The 17,497-nt window shown below is 43.3% G+C and overlaps 1 protein-coding gene across 2 annotated transcripts in view; it reads right to left on the bottom strand.

Moving 5' to 3' along the window:
* mon2 (MON2 homolog, regulator of endosome-to-Golgi trafficking) overlaps window positions 1-17,497 on the bottom strand; it is a 35,394-nt gene that overhangs the window by 5,532 nt on the left and 12,365 nt on the right. Inside the window, exons 4-28 of one of the 2 annotated variants that reach the window (XM_086209512.1) lie at window positions 17,020-17,151; window positions 16,638-16,767; window positions 16,160-16,257; window positions 15,659-15,784; window positions 15,220-15,414; window positions 14,737-14,861; window positions 13,672-13,811; window positions 13,360-13,513; window positions 12,411-12,601; window positions 11,903-11,984; window positions 11,588-11,769; window positions 10,823-10,935; window positions 10,198-10,302; window positions 9,812-9,892; window positions 9,649-9,722; window positions 9,283-9,373; window positions 8,881-8,982; window positions 6,492-6,602; window positions 5,426-5,601; window positions 5,125-5,287; window positions 4,286-4,579; window positions 3,914-4,112; window positions 2,485-3,128; window positions 1,424-1,567; window positions 504-521 (exon numbers count right to left, since the gene is read on the bottom strand). In XM_086209512.1, the coding sequence (XP_086065638.1) occupies window positions 504-521; window positions 1,424-1,567; window positions 2,485-3,128; window positions 3,914-4,112; window positions 4,286-4,579; window positions 5,125-5,287; window positions 5,426-5,601; window positions 6,492-6,602; window positions 8,881-8,982; window positions 9,283-9,373; window positions 9,649-9,722; window positions 9,812-9,892; window positions 10,198-10,302; window positions 10,823-10,935; window positions 11,588-11,769; window positions 11,903-11,984; window positions 12,411-12,601; window positions 13,360-13,513; window positions 13,672-13,811; window positions 14,737-14,861; window positions 15,220-15,414; window positions 15,659-15,784; window positions 16,160-16,257; window positions 16,638-16,767; window positions 17,020-17,151 (3,870 nt within the window). The remainder of the gene's footprint in view (window positions 1-503; window positions 522-1,423; window positions 1,568-2,484; window positions 3,129-3,913; window positions 4,113-4,285; window positions 4,580-5,124; window positions 5,288-5,425; window positions 5,602-6,491; window positions 6,603-8,880; window positions 8,983-9,282; window positions 9,374-9,648; window positions 9,723-9,811; window positions 9,893-10,197; window positions 10,303-10,822; window positions 10,936-11,587; window positions 11,770-11,902; window positions 11,985-12,410; window positions 12,602-13,359; window positions 13,514-13,671; window positions 13,812-14,736; window positions 14,862-15,219; window positions 15,415-15,658; window positions 15,785-16,159; window positions 16,258-16,637; window positions 16,768-17,019; window positions 17,152-17,497) is intronic. The other variant, XM_086209513.1, reaches the window with a different exon arrangement.

Genomic DNA, 17,497 nt, shown 5'->3' with positions numbered 1-17,497 from the left:
ATTAATCATTTTGGTTGGCATTTCCTTGTTTTTCACAGTCAGTGTGCAAACCTTAACTTTCGGGTAATCTATATATTATTATGGAGAGAGAATTTGACGGTTAGCCAATGCTTACACATAGCACCTTTAAAATGTCATCTGCATTAGATGTTGTTAGGCTTATATGATCTTAGGCACAGCTGAAATGTTATAGCCAAACAAATGTCTGGAAGCTACAAAGGGTGCCTTTAAGGAATTTAAACTGAACCAGACATGTGCATATGAACATCACCAAAAAACACAAACTGAACTGAAGATGAAACTGCACAGGGACTGTGCACACAGAGGCATAACCACCAGTTAGTGGCAGGCAAAGGGGGGGGGGGGGTAGCGAAGAGTAAGTGATTGACGCAGAGAGCCTATCATGCAGTGCTATATGGCGTCCACCACAGAGCGCAGGTTTTCACCATTCAGCACAGCTTAGGACAACTATAGAGGGGGCTGAGGGAGACAGTGGAACTCACCGGTGCAAACAGCTGGATCTAAAATGGTTATCCAGTGAGTAGTCCCAAGAAACAGAGTGAGAGAAGATTGCAATTAAACCGGTGTTTATATTCAATTTTGCATTGGCTTGTGGAGTTAAGGAGGTTAAATAATCAAGACTGATTTAGAGGGAAAAACATTCACTCCTTGCACCTAGACAATAATATAAGAATGCTGTTGTGAAAGGGCTCTGCTCTTGAGAAGAAATGGAAGTTGTTTATATATTCATAAGTGACGGCACCAGGGACTTTGGCCTCAGGAGTTGTTACTTTGATCGCAGGCTCTTCAATCTCTAATTTCCCAGTGACGATACGACTACATGCCCTGACTACGACTGTAGTGCCCATTGGTTCAGTCAGGACCGAGGACCACAGGCTGTGACGTCACAAAACCTCACTGACAATTTCTGACTTTGATCTGAGCCATTTTGTCTCTCATCCCTGTCAGCATAATGATCTCTGACTGCTCTCATCACCACATACATATATAGAGCATCAAAGCTATCCAAAATCTTATCCGGCAACTTGACAGCTCCTTCATCTCAAAAACTGTCACATCATGTCAGACCCTAAACCAGCAGACCACAGACCCTCAAATTCAACATTGAAATCTCCCGTGGCACCAGCTATCAAATAACACATTTAATATTGCTCCCCTATTCTTGAATTTAGAGGAAGAAAGATATATTTCCTTATGTTTCTTCCTTGATATAAATTTGAACTTGGTTTGTGCTGAAAACCTTCTGTGGCCTGCTGCCGTTAACAAGAAGCATGGGGGGGACGGGAAAGGGACGGGGACGGGGGGGGGGGGGGGTCTAATGGGGGTCATTCTCATGAAGGGCCAAGGCTAGAACTGCATCATGAAAACTAAGAAGTGTAAGGGTTAGTTCCATTTCCCCTACCTGGTTGTATTTGGCATTGGCCACGTGTTTGGTCTCCATCCTGCCGTACTGAGGGGGCTTGCAGGAGAACTCCACGAAGAGTAGCAGCTGTTCAAAGATGGCCGGGTACATGACCTGCAGGTTCTCTGGGCCCACACAGATGGCCTGCAGCAGGGAGGGAAGGGAGGAACAAACACTGCTGACATCCACCATGGGACTGCATACTGCATGATTTAGCAGCCTGACACATTATTTCCTAGGCTGAGTTGACACAAAATGGCAAAAAATAAGAAAAAAAGAGGGATCTGCATTTGTGATTTACACAGTAACTGTAGGAAAATCCAATTAAAATGGGTACTGGGTCGGCTACTGTGCCAATTATAAATATATCACTCCAGTTAAAGGTGCAGTCAGCAATTCTAATTCAATACACTTTTGGTGAAATTCAGCAAACACCTACTGCAGTTGCACTCGCTGTCTGTTCTGTTCTGTGTGTGTGTGTGTGTGTGTGTGTGTGTGTTTGTGCTGAAAAGGAAAAGACACAAAATGGCTTAAAATGAGCCACACAGCAATGTCACAGAGGCAGGAGAAGACATTCATGTACTGCTTCTTCCATGTCCTTGATCAGGGTGATATTAACCTTGACAATCTGATGTCAAAGTATTCAACCGCTAAATCAGGTGTCTCATTCTTTTCCTCAGAATTACAGCTACCGTTCTCGTCAAGATTATAACGGCAGCTTGAAAATGAATTCATTACTATTTGTGGTTTATAGAGTAAAATTGCTCGTTTTGGAGAGTTAACTTGAGCCACGCTCCACCTTGTGCTATAGATCAAACTCTTATGATATTGCTGCCATTTGCGGAGCTTTCTTTTTGACATATTAAGTTTTTAAAAATAAAATTTCAAATCCAGTGTTCTACCAGAAGTCTATTCTGTTGATGTCTTATGCTACTTCTTTCTTGTTGCTGAGAAATTAACTTTACACCAGTGGAAAAGAACTCCCTCAACCCTACATCATCTAGTTCAGACAGTTAATCTGGATCCTTAATGTCTACGTGGTAGCCTTGTTTTTTGCCCACCTTCTGTAAAACATCTAGAGCAGTGAGTACAGCTTCCTGCAGGCTGGTGAGCACCGCCTCAGTGTAGGAGGGGAGGATGAAAGGGGAGGCGTCACTGCTGATAGGCACTGACACGGCCCCTTGGAGGATGACCCCTAGCTTCTTCAGATCCTCCATGCTGAAGTTAGCCTTGATGTGCTGGTACAGTGCTGGGAAAATCTGGATCAATGCAGTGAGGAAGGGCTGACTGGGAATGAAGGAGAGCTTCTCTGTCAGGCCACTAGGTGGCCTTGTGCTGTCAGTTCCTGTTCGATACCACGTGTTCCAGGCAGACCACCACAATGCAGAGTCCTCTAAGGCGGACTCCTCCCCAGGCGGAGGGACTTGCAGCTCAGCGCCATTGTACTGTGTCAGCCGCTCGACAAGTGAATCTGACCGCACCAGGGGTCTGCCAGGTCCAGACGCTGAGAGGGGATCAATGAGTACTACAGGAACACCCATAGCAGCAAGTGCATCACCTGCTTTGTCTGAGTCTTTAACAGGTGTGACGATCTGTAGGATCTCTTGAAAGCTCTTGAGTGCAGCCAGGGAGACCTCGTTGTTCTTGCTGAGAGCAGCTGACTGAATGTGATTCAGCAGAACCTCCCAGGCCTCAAAGAAATCACCTGCAGGTCCATAAATGATGGGAATGTGAAAGACTGCCAGTTAACTGTGTCAAGAGGAAATAAGCACTAGATACGGGAGTTTTCAACTCAGTACAAGGCAACTAGCAGATGTTCAGAGACCACAGAAAAAATGACATGCTTAGAGGCCCAAATGTACATACATATGGAGTATATAACATATAATAATACACTGACATTTCATGTAGTGGGCTAGAAAAACGCTGTATTTATTTTAAGTCACCTTATTTTGATACACATAAGACTAAAATTACCATATGACCTCTACTTTGTTGTTTTTAAATACACTAGTTTCAGTCCTCTTTATCTTTCAAATTATGGATGAGGCAGATTGACTACAGGCTCCCAGGATTAATAATAATCACAAGTGAATTGGGATAATGCAAGACTGTGTAAAAAAAAAAAAAAATACCCCACCACACCCCAATGGCATTATTGCCACACAAAAAGTCACAATTGTACACCTGTCTGTGTTTTTTTTGTCTGTCCTTCTGTGACGCTGTGACAATTTCCATAAACTTGGTGAAGTTGTGCAGCCTGGGCCAAGGAGGAATGGGCTCATGGCAGATCCATTTAATAAGCTGAAAAACTGCATCACATTCAACGCTTGGCAAGCTGTGGTGATTAAAAATTCTAAAAATCTGCCATTGACCTGAGGTCCTACATGTGCTTTGAGGAAATGCCTCTTTTCCTGTGGTAATCAACCTCATGTACAGCAGCAAAAAAACTGAGAGGAAGCGCATCATAGCAGATTTTGTGTTGCTCACCTAACTGTTGGAGGAGATACCGCCTTGTGTTGAAAATACGCGCCACCCCGGCTAGAGTTAGCACCCATGTCTCTGCCCACTGCTTTTCAGCTGTGTCACGGGAGTGATGGATGAGGATATTGCCGCCACCAGACTCTATCTTTTCCTTGTCGGCTGTAGTGGACGATGTCCTCACGCAGTCCAGTAGGTGGAACAGTACCTGGTGGACACAGCATGATATGTCAGCAGCAATTTCTGTCACAGAGTGAATCAGTGCCTTCTGCAGATGTGATACAAGAACTTTTAATAAAGCCTCATCTTAGAGGCTTTAAGTTTTTCTGTACAATTATAATCTTGCAATGAAAACCAAATGATATTATTCTTGAAAGCTACCTTCCAGACCACAATATGCCACGTTGGCTGCTGCAGCAGGGTCCCATGTGCAGCGATGGTGGAAAACAATGTCTGCCCAGCACTTTTACGCACAGCAGGCCGTGGGTCGACACACAGTTCGCCTAACTTGGCATACAAGCAAAGCCACAGGCAATCAAAGGGAGGGGCAGGGTGGAAGGGCCTGTTCAAAGTCTCTCCCTTCTCCTGGGCCTGTTTTTGCAGAGCTTCCTCCTCCCTTTCCAACTCCTGTGTGATGGCTTCACCCCTTTGGAAGAAGTAGTCAGAAATGTTCCACTGTAGGTAAAAAAGAAAAAAAAAAAGGGAGAGGGGAAGAAGGTGGGGGGGTGGAGTAGAGAGGGAGGTTGGTAAAAGGCTTCTGGCGGTTTTGCTATCCTATTACCATAAAGTAATCTCTCAGGAACTGTCACACTCCAAGAGACATAATCCTGCAGCCAACAAATCAATATCAGGTTTTGCGTGTCCTGAATGCTGCACGAGCATCTATGATATGTCAGTCGAGCACTTAAGTGCTCTTGACTAAGATGAGATGCAAAGCATGGACTTAAGAGATACTTTTATGGTTAAACATAATGAAATATCGTGCTTGATGTTCATAGACTTGTTTCATCGTCATAGTTACAAACATCCAAACCTATAAACTATTCTTAAGTATTCTACCGGTAGCCACTGGGAAGCAAAGTAGACTTCCAGTTCAAATGATTTTCGGAGTATCTCCACATTTCATACTGTGTAAGCGTAAAGCTTAGCTGCTGTCAGAGAACATGTGTCAAAGCAAAATCCTCGAATAAAAGCCCGACCGAAGACACACGACATCTCACCAGCAGGCCGATGGAGGTGAGGCTGATGTTAAGCTCCTGGTTTTGTAGGCCAAAGCTCCCAGCTACATCCACAACAATCTGGAGGCACGTGCAAGGCATGGTGGGCAGGAAGTCTGTCACCACCAACTGCAGGCACTGGAAGGCTGTTCGGATCAGTGACTCACTGAGGGGAAACAATGCAAACGCAGTGTGGTTTCTTAATTACTTGCAGAATAACAGTAGGTAGAAGAGAAAGGTAGGATGCCTCTCAAAATCAAAATATTTGCGTTATCTATCCACCATTCCTCCCTCATGATCCTACCCTTGATCATTGCGGATGGCTCCTATGACACCCAAGACGAGGGGCCAGCCAGGCCCCAGGCTGTCCCCCTGGCTCTGCAAGATCTGCAGAACGCTCTCCAGCTGTTTCTGTCGGATGTCTGCGTGCAGCACGTTGGACAACTCCTTCAGGGGGTTTAGCAGCAGAAGCTGAAGCCGCTTGGTGATACAAAGAGGGAACCAGTAACTAACGCTGATCAACTGCCAGACTCGTCTTTGTCAGCTGGTACAAACAGTTTAGTCATTTCCTTCATCTTCTTTGTGCTGGTTTGGTCATGAGTGGATGATATCAGAGGGCCGAATCCTTCCAGACTTTATACATCCAAAGCTTCCACACGGATGATTTGAATCGTGTTTTTTTTTTTAATTGTTTATAGATCTCTGTGTTTCAGACATGATTTGTTTAATGTAAAAGTGCGTTTTGGGAAGAGGCCATATGCAATTTCAGCAGTCAAATTCTACCAGTTTTGTCCAGTATATTGAATGATTGTTGGTTCGGGTCAGCATATCTTACAATTACTCAAACACAACAAATATACAATTGGAAAAACTCTTCTAGGTCATTATATTGCACATTTGTACAGGACGGCTTCTACGACAAGAGAAATGGTTGCTGACATTTCTTTGTTCACCACTTTAATGTGTGGCAGACACTCTTATCTAATATCACCAGCGCTGCCACAGTGGAACAGATATATAAATCTTTAGCATTGCAGAGAGCAATTATTAAGAGGGAAAAATGGAGAATCCAAACAATATTTATATAAATGTTCATACAATACACAAGTGTGATTGTAAATTTGTTTCTGCTTCAGATCGCTCGATATCAATCAGACTTTCTCATCTTCGTATGTTTTTGAGGCCAAATACCTGTATCTGTCGACCTCTACCTTTACTTGGTCTCTTCAATTATTATTATTTTTTTGGTTAAGAGGGTTTTAATTATCCAAACAAAAGGCTTAAGGACAGTGGGTGTTGTATACTGTAAAAATCATAAAGCTCTGTGAGGTAAATATGTGAAACTGGCATATGCGCGCAGTGCAAGCTACCTGATTTTGAGCCAGTGGAGGGTCGTGTTTGTAGGCTAGACCAGCTTTGATGAGTGCCGTCAAAGCCTCAGCCCCCCACTCTCTCATTCGGGAGTTGGGGTGCTGGCAGACCTGCAGGACACATCACATATATACACAAATGCAGACAAATACATGGGCGCACAATTGAAATTGGATGTCTGCAGCAACATGGATGATTTGTGAGTTTTTTGTTCCAAAAAAGCAAACAAAAAAAAAAGCGTTTCAGAGTAGCTGTGTGTGAAACAAGTGGTTGAAACAAACCAGCAGAACCCCAGTGATAACAGAATATGTTGCAACACAAAGTCTTATCACAAAAGTTTGTGTAGTTACTCGGGCTGCCTGCTAACAGTCGACGGCACTTTATTCAAAGAGTTTGACTGTGTCGATCAGCCACACAAAGAACTCCACATGCCAAAGTGTCAGTCACGCATGGACTCCTTCTCTAAAGCCCTGTTTATGGCAGCGCCGCACTGGCAGGGCAGAAATACTCCATGGTGCAAATGATTTTCCACTTGCGGGTACCGCTCTGTGCTCTGGTGTCATGTGGACACGTGATACTACGTGACTTAGCACAGACAGACATGATTATTGTGCTACAGTTAATCTATCCATGTCTATAAGCGACCGGTGGAGCGGGCGGACAGCTCACAGTGGAGCTGCTCTTGTGGTTGTCAGTGTGTTCCATCCATATGCAGCCAATCAATATGTGGCGGTCAATGACGTTTTGTGTTTGCCCCCAGCCCACACCCACACCCACACCCACATCCACACACAATACTGTATAGGAAACTTTGTATGAGACCCGTTTACTGGGAAAGAGAAGAGAGTTATTACTGACAGATTGCTGCGTTTGCTGGCTAGGTGCTCCAGACGTTTTACTACCATTACTGCACTTGTAGAAATGCTGTGGGACTCAAATTATTTTTGACGCTCAAAAAAACTATTTACTTATTTAATTCAATTGATATTTCAAGCATGGGACTTCTATCAAAATTGTCTGGGATAACAAATTTTAGTTGACAGGGAAAATCTTGGGTCGGGGGGCAGCCCTGATAGATACACAAGAGAACGGCTTACAGCTTTGTCTTCTTTAAAAATAACAAAAGAAAAAGACCTATAATTCAGCTCATCTGTGAGAAAAAAAACAAAAATCAATCATTTCTAGCCTGCAGAGAGGTTTTTTTAAAATGAAAGGTATCCCTATAGAGTATATATTTGTATTTCTACACCATATAGAATCTCTATAGAATCTGACTTCCTGGTCTGTACTGATTGGTTTTTCATAGTAATTTTACTCATATACTCAAGACAAAACAGAGGTCAGATTTCCTTTAAAACACAAAAGCACCGAAAATGAATTTGATCAAGCTTGCAAACACAGACGCCAGCATATGCAACTTTAGATCCTGCTTCTGTGACAATTTGAGGAACAAGAGTGTGAGATCAAACATTGGTAGCGCAGCAAATGCAGAGTGGACACATTGTGACACAGCAACCCCTCAACTCTAACATGCTGATGTCAGAATGAGAGGGAGGGAAGTCGGACAGATTGGGGGAAAAAAAAGAAGAGAGGAGAAAGTCAATTATTGTGGAGGAGCTTACCTTCTGCAAAACAGACAGGAATGCAAAAAAAGACAGGGAGATAGAGAAAGAAATTGTGAAGAAATTCTCCAAATACACACCTTAACATACATACAAAAAAAGAATCCTCTTTCAGAGAGGAGGAACTCAATGTCAGCATCTACTGTAGTGTATGACCCTCTGTCTCTTAGGAACTGAAGTGTGTCAGAGCTCTACCGTGTGCACATCTCATTTAATCAGAAGCTAGGATTTCACCGAATTGCACATTTCTTTCTTGATGCTGGTGTGCCACCAACAAAGAAAATCCCCCGGATTTAACATTCAAAAACTGGCATAATCTACCGGTAGCAGAAGCAAATGACCAAGAGTTAAGTCTCTCTGAGGACGCTCATAAGTATTACAGCTATGGAAGAGTCAATAAGAAATATTGATGGAAAAAAAAAAAGTCATCAACTCAATAACCATTATTAAGTCCAGCTCACTGATTTTATCACATGCTGTTATATGAACTGAAGCCTTCAATTCCTCCATACTTTTCTCCCTTTATGACTAAGCTGCTCTTGTATCATTTCAGGTTTCCTGTAAGGGTTAATATGGCCCATTTCATAGGGAAAAAAAGCTAATGCGTTAAGCCTTCATGTTCAGTAAAGCAGCACAAAACTGCCTGGCAGGAGATTGTAGCAATCATTATTTTGAGTGTTTGTTCTAAATGTTTAACTGTACCACCTCAGCATTAAAAAGTATTGTCATCTGTATTGTATTTTGTGAACAAATAAGGTCCCCTTACCTCTAGTAAGTGGCCGGTCAGGGGTCTCCACAGAATCTCTATACGATCCATGTTGACGAGGCCAGTCTCCAGCAGCTTGGCCACTGCAAACAGAGACGGCTCCTGCATACGAGTCAAGAACACACAGTTTAAATGATGTAGCCAGGCTTTTTTTGATTGAATGTAGTCTTCAGTCTAGCACAGATATTAGTATTTACAGCAAGTTCTACAAAGCATTTCAGTGAGAGGTACAGGTAGACTAAAATTTGTTTTCAGGCAGTTACTCAAATAGTCATCTCGAAAATATGACGAGCAAGAAAAACACAGAGAGACTTACTTGCCTATTCTAATCAAATCCCAAGCGATAAAACATCTAAAACGTGATTTTTTTCAGTCAAGTAATGACATAGAGACAGCTTTCACCTTGTTGTTTCCATAAGCCATTTCCATGGCTTCCAGGGAGAGAGAACAGAGAGCGTTGATCAAGTGATGAAGGGAAACATCATCCAGGTATCTAGAACAATGATACAGACAAGTCACATGTGCATAGTCCCGGCAGATTCAAACACAAAGTGTCATTCCTAACGATAAAAATAAGTTGATTTGAGAAAGTTTCTTCTCGAGCGAAATGTAGTTGACCTCACTGTCGTTCCTGACGCAACTTCATACCTCCTGTACCTAGCTACATCATAACTTGTGAGCTTCTCGTCTTTCTTTAATAAAGTGAAATTTCTAGAAGAAAATTGTATAGATAGCGTTCACTTTGACACATGAAATACCGGTCCTTACTGGGAGCTCTCAAACAGCCGGGACAGAATGTTGGAGATGACCGGTAGGTCAGTCATGACAGCTGTGGTCAGCACCTACATGGTTCAAGACAAAAGCACAGTCGTTTAGATCCACACCCTCCGCCGTGATACGATCATACAGTGTAGCTGAGAGTGTTTCTCACCGTACTGGGCCCCTCCACGGCTCGACCAGGCTTCAGGGCTCCACCCACCCCTGGCTTCAGCCCCAGGATCCACACTAAGTGCTGAGACAGAAAAAGTGAGAAGTTGACAGGTAAGTTAAAGGAGAGGAAGAAGAAACTACACCTGCATGAACTCAGAAAGTTATGAAATCTACTGAGCTACTGGCAGAAAATGCAAATTATTCAGCCCAAAAAAAACCCCCAAAAACAGGACAAAGTAAGTTATAAAGTACCAAATTTAAACTCTTACTGAGCATGTAACAGCACTGAAAGGAGCAATCCAAATAGGCATACATTAAAGTAAAACATGTCCATGTAAGTGTGCATATTGTTTTGTCTCCATGTGTGAAAGCAGTTGGTGGCTGTACCTGCAGTGTGGCCAGTACCAGCTGCCAGGAGGTGCCCAGCACAGCCCCGTGGCAATGTGCCAGGTTCAACAGGGTTCTCATACACTGAATGTTCTTGGCAGTCAGCTTGACAAAGACATACAGTTATATTTAAAACAATTTACTGCGTGTCATCAAGCATTCAACAGACACACTTTTCCAGATTTAATTATGAAGCAGAAGCGGCTACAAAAAGGTCAAATTTGCACTCGTTCGTCTACAAAATGCTACGGAATTAAATCAACACAGTACTAAAGATAAAAGCAGCTTCATAATGAGATGACAATGGTTAATATGGGACAATCATGGAATACTACTAGTTCAAGTGCACTACAGTAATGTCAGGTACCACTGACTTAAGGTGCAGTAAAACTCAAACAGCAAACTAGAACAACTTTGAATCGGTGCTAATCAACAAAAGTTCAAGGTCTGTCCTAAATGACTTTTTGGGTATTGACTGATCATGAAGCTGCTGTTTACTGTCTATTGTCTGTTCAACATGCCTTGTTTAGAAAATGCTTGATGTAAGTGTCTGTAGAGCTTCGACAGGAATTAATTTCTCTAAATGTCAAGTGCAACCAGAGCTTCTTCATAACTGTGTTCTTACCACCACGGTGCCCTGCGGCTGGGCGGTTAGCGGCTGCCCCACAGCCACCACCTGCTGATGAGATTCACTTGAGGGGCTGATAATCTGCACACTCTGGCCCTGGATGGAGTAGGCTGCAGAAAAAACACACACACACACACACACACACACACACACACACACACACACACACACACACACACAGTGATGTTTATGTAGGATTCAGTGTTTCGGTCTGTGTCACAGTAATACAGATTAACAGGTTTTGTAACAAGCCTAATTCATGCAAGAAAAGCCTTCTTAATTAACTGCAAGGTAAACATGTATCGCGAGCTGAGACCCAATTTGCTGGATTTATTTCTACAAGCTAATATGTAAACAGTGAATGTCTGATTGGCTGTGTGTACGTCGCCATTCCCCCAGATGCATTCTCCTCTGTTTTCCTAATTAGAAGTCACACGGACAGAGGTGGCGCATTAGGGACAAGAAGAGTACCAACAGTTTACATGTTAAGCTCATTTGAACAGCATGCACATCAAAACATACCGGGGAAAAGGGCTCATTAATTTAACATAAATACACATGGCTGGAGGTCTTCTTCGGGGATTTACGCTGCCAATATCAAAGAAAGAAAACAAACTTCCATGCAAATGGTGTGCAGTATTATCACGGAACTTCAAGGCCGTGTGTGTGTGTAAAAGAGCTTAAGCATTCGGGTGATGTCTTGTCCAAGGATGAGGTAAGACCAGACCTGAGGGGCTCCCTAAGCAGTCTTAGGTGTCCTACCTTTGCTGGAGAGATTGGCAGCATTGCTACTGAGAACAGTCAGGGCATAGTGTGGTGGCAGAGAGGCTTTGCAGATGGCTGTGATGAAGGCATCACGTGGCGTCACCAGGCCCAGACGACCACACAATGAGGCCATGGTCAACTCTGCCTTCAGGATGTTCTCAGTTGCTGTCTCATCAGTGCTGAAAACACGCAAGAGATGTAAAAATAAAGTGAGCCGCTTTACTACAAAGAGGAAACTCTTTCGTGTCTATTAGGATTCTGAAGATCCAGAATGACTGCTGATTACAGGACAGCGATTCAGCGTTTATGTACCTGGCGTCGAGCAGGAGAGACAGGGCAGCCAGCAGACCACACCAGGACGCATTGACCATTTCCTCCCACACCAGATGAGTTCCTGTGATGATGACAACATGCTTGGATGACTTCATTATGGATTCTTTGCACCACAGCAGACATGTTTGTCACGAATCAAACGTGTTTTCAGCTCATCATACCTTTACAATCCATTATGGATATTATTGAGGTCATACTGTGTAGTGGCTGTTCTACTGCAGCAAAATAATAAACATCTCCCAATCAAATGCAGTCTGGTTCGACACCACAACAAACTAAACCATAAATAATAAACGTTACCTCTCTGAGTGTGTAATACAAAGCTTAACATTATTACCTTTGTGAGAGCCAGAGCTATTGTGCTGAATCACAAGTGTATCTAATGAAGCAGTCAGCGAGTCAATGTCCTATAACTTTTGAACATTTCTCATCGCTATGGAAACCTGCCCGTCTCGCTCCTTAAACAATTCCATTCGTCTATTCTCACCGGATGGAGGCTGCCACTCCTGATCCGGGTGTGTCTCCCTGAACTCAGCAGCCACCTCCTCCTCGATGGCCAGCTCTCTTTCAATCATGGTGGTAATCCCTCTCACCAGGTCCAGCAGAGCACTGAAGGCTACTGACATGGCGTAGCCCTCTGGGATCGATGGGGGCTCAACTTTGTCCAGCATTTCTAGGCTAAAAGATCAAAAACGTGGGAAATGTGTGTATGTTCTTGTATGCACGAACATTAGTGAGAAAGTGTTCGTCGAAAAAAAAGGCCTTTGTGTTCCTCCATGAGTTCAAAGGATGTATGAATACATTCTTATCCAAGAATGTGGACATTTCAGTAATGACTTAAAAGAACACCATATATCAAGTTTATTTCAATTCCAAAAATCTGCCTCTTTCAATTTTCAATCATCCAACTTTCCAGTTTGTGTATTAAATGAATTCAGACCCAGACCACAGTTGTTGTTTTTGCTAGTTTCATAGAAAAAGCAGCTGTTGTTCTGATTTTCTGCCCTGCGAGGTTGAGCACATCAAAAGGTGTGTGACCATCCCCTCTTCAACATTCTCTGGAAAAACCAGGAATCCTAATTACAGCAAATAGATTCCGTTAGAGTCCAAGAGGGTAATTTAACAACACCTCTCTTTTACAGGAAGACCCCTGGCTAATGTAATTCCCTGTGTTTTAAACCCTGCTTTCCTCTTAAGTACCAATGACTAATAGTAATAGTATCTTCACTCCTCCTGGAGGTTTAAGCCTTTGATCTCTGCTCGATTACCATCCCTTGGGGTTTAAAGCAAATTCATTTATCACCGCTTGCATGATACCGGTAATTCAACTGTGCTATTTTTTTTAATATTATATTATACAAGTTGAAATGTTTGTGTAAAGACACAGAAAAAATGAGACAAGTAAACAAAGTAGTCAGTCTGATATAAGTACTTACTAGGTAGCCTTTGCGCTGCCCTGGACGCTTACAGTCATAAGGGGGATCCAGGTGCCACGGTACTCAAAGGCAGCCTGGGTGGTCAGGTTCGAGCTGACCCCTCCTGTCCCTGGACCACCCTGTGCTGTGCCCTGGACCCCTGAACCCGAGCCTCCTGGACAGATGTTTAGAGATAATTAAGGGAGGAAGAATGGATGAGATTAGTCAAAGAGAGTCTTCAATAAATCAAAGTTGATCAGACATGTAAAATGACAGCAGAATTCTCTGAGCTCATGTATGAAGATATGATCATCTTAAAAGCAGAGAACTGACCGGCTGGAGCACTGATCGCCGAAGTATTGCCCACGTTAGGGACGATGAAGAGGGACTGGATGAAGGAGCCCAGGGCATTGACAATGTCTCTGAATACCTTCGTGGAGTGCTGCTTCATGTCATACGACTGGCAGAAGGATCTGAAGAAGCGCAAAGAACACAGATTATGGGGGAAGTCCGAACTGTTGGGCATTTAGTGCTCATGTGCAATTCTCTTGTCCCCAAAACAGGTTGGTTTTCGTGTTAAAACTACTATTGCCACTGGAATCGTCACTGCACAACTATAAAACTCATCTTATTCACTGGGCTACTCCAAACAGGCAAACTGAAAAAAAAAAAAAGCATTCAAATTTGGCAGAGATTTCACTTTCAACGTGTAGCCAGAGCAGCAAGAGGTAGAGGGCACTGCTGCCTGACCTGTGGTTCAACCACCTGGAGGGAGGAAAGCTCAGGCCCGCTTCTGCATAAATCTCCTAAGCACAGCACTTCTCTTACGGGCTGATAAAGAGAAGCTGCAGCCAAAAACTTCTTGTAAAAGATGAACAGTCTGTATAATAACATTAGCATGCAAATAAAACTCATATATATTACACTAGAATTCCTCAGCATCCAGGATGACGAGCATCGGCATCAAGACACATCCTAAATTTCCTAGTAAATGGTTAAATATTTAACTCTGGACTAAAAGATCAATGACTTGGGTGAATGTCTGACCAACGGGAGCTGTGCTGCCAGACTGAAAGCCACTCAGCCTGATTGTACCAATTTACTGAATTAAAAAAACAGAGTAAGTTAAGTCAGAGCTGATGATGCTATGTCATTTGTATTTATTTGTTGTTAATTTTAGAACTGTAAACAAAACCTCGTACAGAAACGTACAGCTGTCATGATAAGTACAGCACTGATTGATTGCAGGGGAAGGGACTGCCTCGAGGAAAGGATCTCCTCAAAGTCACTAATGACAGGGGAGACAATCACGCAGACCAATGACTCTGTCAATGTACACATGTGGGCATGTGCATATTAAATTAAGTCAGACTTGAAAACAAGCTAACCGAATCTTACCGTAATAAATGTGGCTGCACACATAGCCTATGGACTGATTCCACAGCCACTGCTCTCAACCACTGAGGCTTTTCTCCATCCAGGAACTTCACCAGCAGAGACAAGAATATCTCACATTCAGTCACCTGCAAAACAAGCAAACACACGTGTCAGACGTCTGGCTTGCAAAATAGAGTGATGGTCCTTTAACTCCCAAATGGCCTCTGGTAAAATCTATGATTGCTTTTAAGCTTTAATGAAGCACACTAAAGCCTGAAAATGGGTGAAAACACACATTTCTGTCTCCCAGATTGATAGGGTATCACTAAATAAGCACAGCTGCAACACTAGATTAGTCAGATTTAAGTGCCTGGGGCAGAACTAAGACAAAACTACAACATCACAAAAGCATCAGCTCAGTGCTTGAGGAAATCCCTTACCCATAAAGCACCCATCAGGCAACAGTTCTGGCCAGTCGACCATCACTGCCGATTGGCTCCTTACCAGTAAACTGTAGAAGTGCTTGATGAGGACAGAGACCACGCGTAGCAGCCTCATGCAGATGGGAAAGTAAGGTTTCTCCACAGGTGCTGGAGAGGCTGCGCTGCTGCTGCCTTGACGGAACTTAATGTTGGGGGAGAAGAGCTTGATGACGAGAGGACACACCCTTTCCTTCAGCAAGAAACTGAACTCCTGGTGCTGGGTGGGGAAAAAAGAAAACAGATGGATTGGGGGATACGACAAACGATTGTAATGCAAATACGCATTACTTTTTAATTGTAGAAGTCATATGGCATGTACTTCAGTATAGGATATGTTGTAATGGTGCTGGCCATTTCTGAGGTTGTATTGTAGTAGCAGTGTGCTTTTATGGTCATTGCATTCTGAAAGCATGTCTACTGTTCTATAATTTATACATAAAAAGCCAATTATCATTAAGCACCTGTAGGAATACACCAGGAAAATCATTAAGGACAGACTCCAGCAGTTCCAGGCCAAATGTCCGTGTCATTTCTGTCATCCCCACGAGCCAGTAGGGGGCATCGGCATTCACCAGCTGGCACAGATCCTGCAGAAAAGAACACAACAGCATTCACAACAATGATGTGACACACACACACACACACACACACACACACACACACACACTACAGAGGCTGAAAGAGTGCCATCACTGAACTCTGCTGGGAGGACAGCCTTCATCCAGACAAAGTGCCCATTCCTTTTCTACATCAGGAGTTTCAACACTGGTAATATCATTAATTTCAAACTACAGGGACAACTTCCATTTCTTGTCAGTATCAACAAATCACCCAGCATGAGGCCCTAATCTATCTACCACTGATGACTTAACATTAACAGCAATGTCTCAAAAGCAACTTTGTCCATGGATGAACAGGAGCATAAACCTGTGAAGAGAGCTGCTGCCCCCTGGTGGACATACCTGGAAGAGCATGTATGCGTCTTTGGCGCTAGGCCTCAGGGTACTAACAGAGCGCCGATTGGTATTTCCCTGGACTGGAGGAGGCTGCTCCACAATGCCTGGGCAGTAAACACAATAAAAACATGTGTACATTTACACACCTCACATTTGGTACGATGGGAAAATCTGTGAAGCAACAAGGAAATTAATTGTTCAGAGTAGGAAAGCCAATGATTGATTAATAATAAATAACGAATGAAACGACTAATGCAGGTTTCCAAATGCGCAAAAATAACATCCTGTACGCCACTCTATACTCTACAGCTCTAAACCTGCGCTCAGTGCTTCATGAATTTAGGACCGATGCTTCAATCTGAGAGAAATCTTCAATGAGGTCAACATTTTTCAGTTCATTTTTCTGCACTCTGTCAAGGTCACGTTAAATTATCACCCAGTCACAAACATAATGGACCCTGAAAAGGCGTTAACACCTCCTGACCTTTGAAGCGCTCGTCCTCAGCCACCATCCTCTCAAAGACCACCGTGACGACCTGTCTGACAGTAGCAGCCGCTGTGTTGTTGGTGATGTTGTCCTTGGTGAAGTGAAGGCGGAAACACAGTACAATGGCCTGTGCAGGGACAAAACATGACAATATTATGTAAACACAGGCAATGGGTGAACTAAATCAATACGTACTTATTTACTATAATGGCTGTCCTGCATCACTGGAAGGAGTAAATTGAAATCGTTCAACAAGAGCTGGAAACTGAGCAGACTGAACAGAGGAAAATGGTGCCTTCTTGCTCCAGATGTGCCCCAGTGAGACAAGCAGAAACAGACAAGACTATTTTCGTGATAGCAGAGTATGCAGGCTTTATACCTTTGAAAGTACTTCATCGTGTACCACTGTGTTGGTGGTCAGCAGCACCAGGACTGTCTGTAGAAGCTTCAGTTCCTCCAAACCATTTTCCATCAGCTGCCACAACATGTTGATGATGTTCCCCGCTGCCGCCTGCCACATACGCACAGACAACTTGTTTACGTCCATACTTATGTAAATTCATCCGCCACTTCTCACCCTCAGCTCAGATATCAGATTTGCTCACTTGTGACAAGACAAAGAGCAAGTGAGAGAAGAGCCTGAGGTCAGACAAGACTATATCACGAACATGCACAAAAACATCCTTGTAGGACCAGCTGGTGCCGATGGCCTCGGGGTCACAACATCATCACAGTTCAATAAAACAAAATCCAACTGCCAGTTCATATTATGTCACTTGACGCTGACAGAATGTGTCCCTTTATGTCCTTTCTTGAGTCAAATGATCCAAAACTCCATTTATTCATGAAACACCTTG

Source organism: Aulostomus chinensis, chromosome 7 (assembly GCF_037954235.1).
Source record: "Aulostomus chinensis isolate RoL2024-O1b breed Wild chromosome 7, RoL_Achi_v1.0, whole genome shotgun sequence".
Classification (NCBI taxonomy): Eukaryota; Metazoa; Chordata; class Actinopteri; order Syngnathiformes; family Aulostomidae; genus Aulostomus; species Aulostomus chinensis.
The sequence above is the reverse complement of the archived record's forward strand: the minus strand, read 5'-3'. Positions and strand labels throughout refer to the sequence as shown.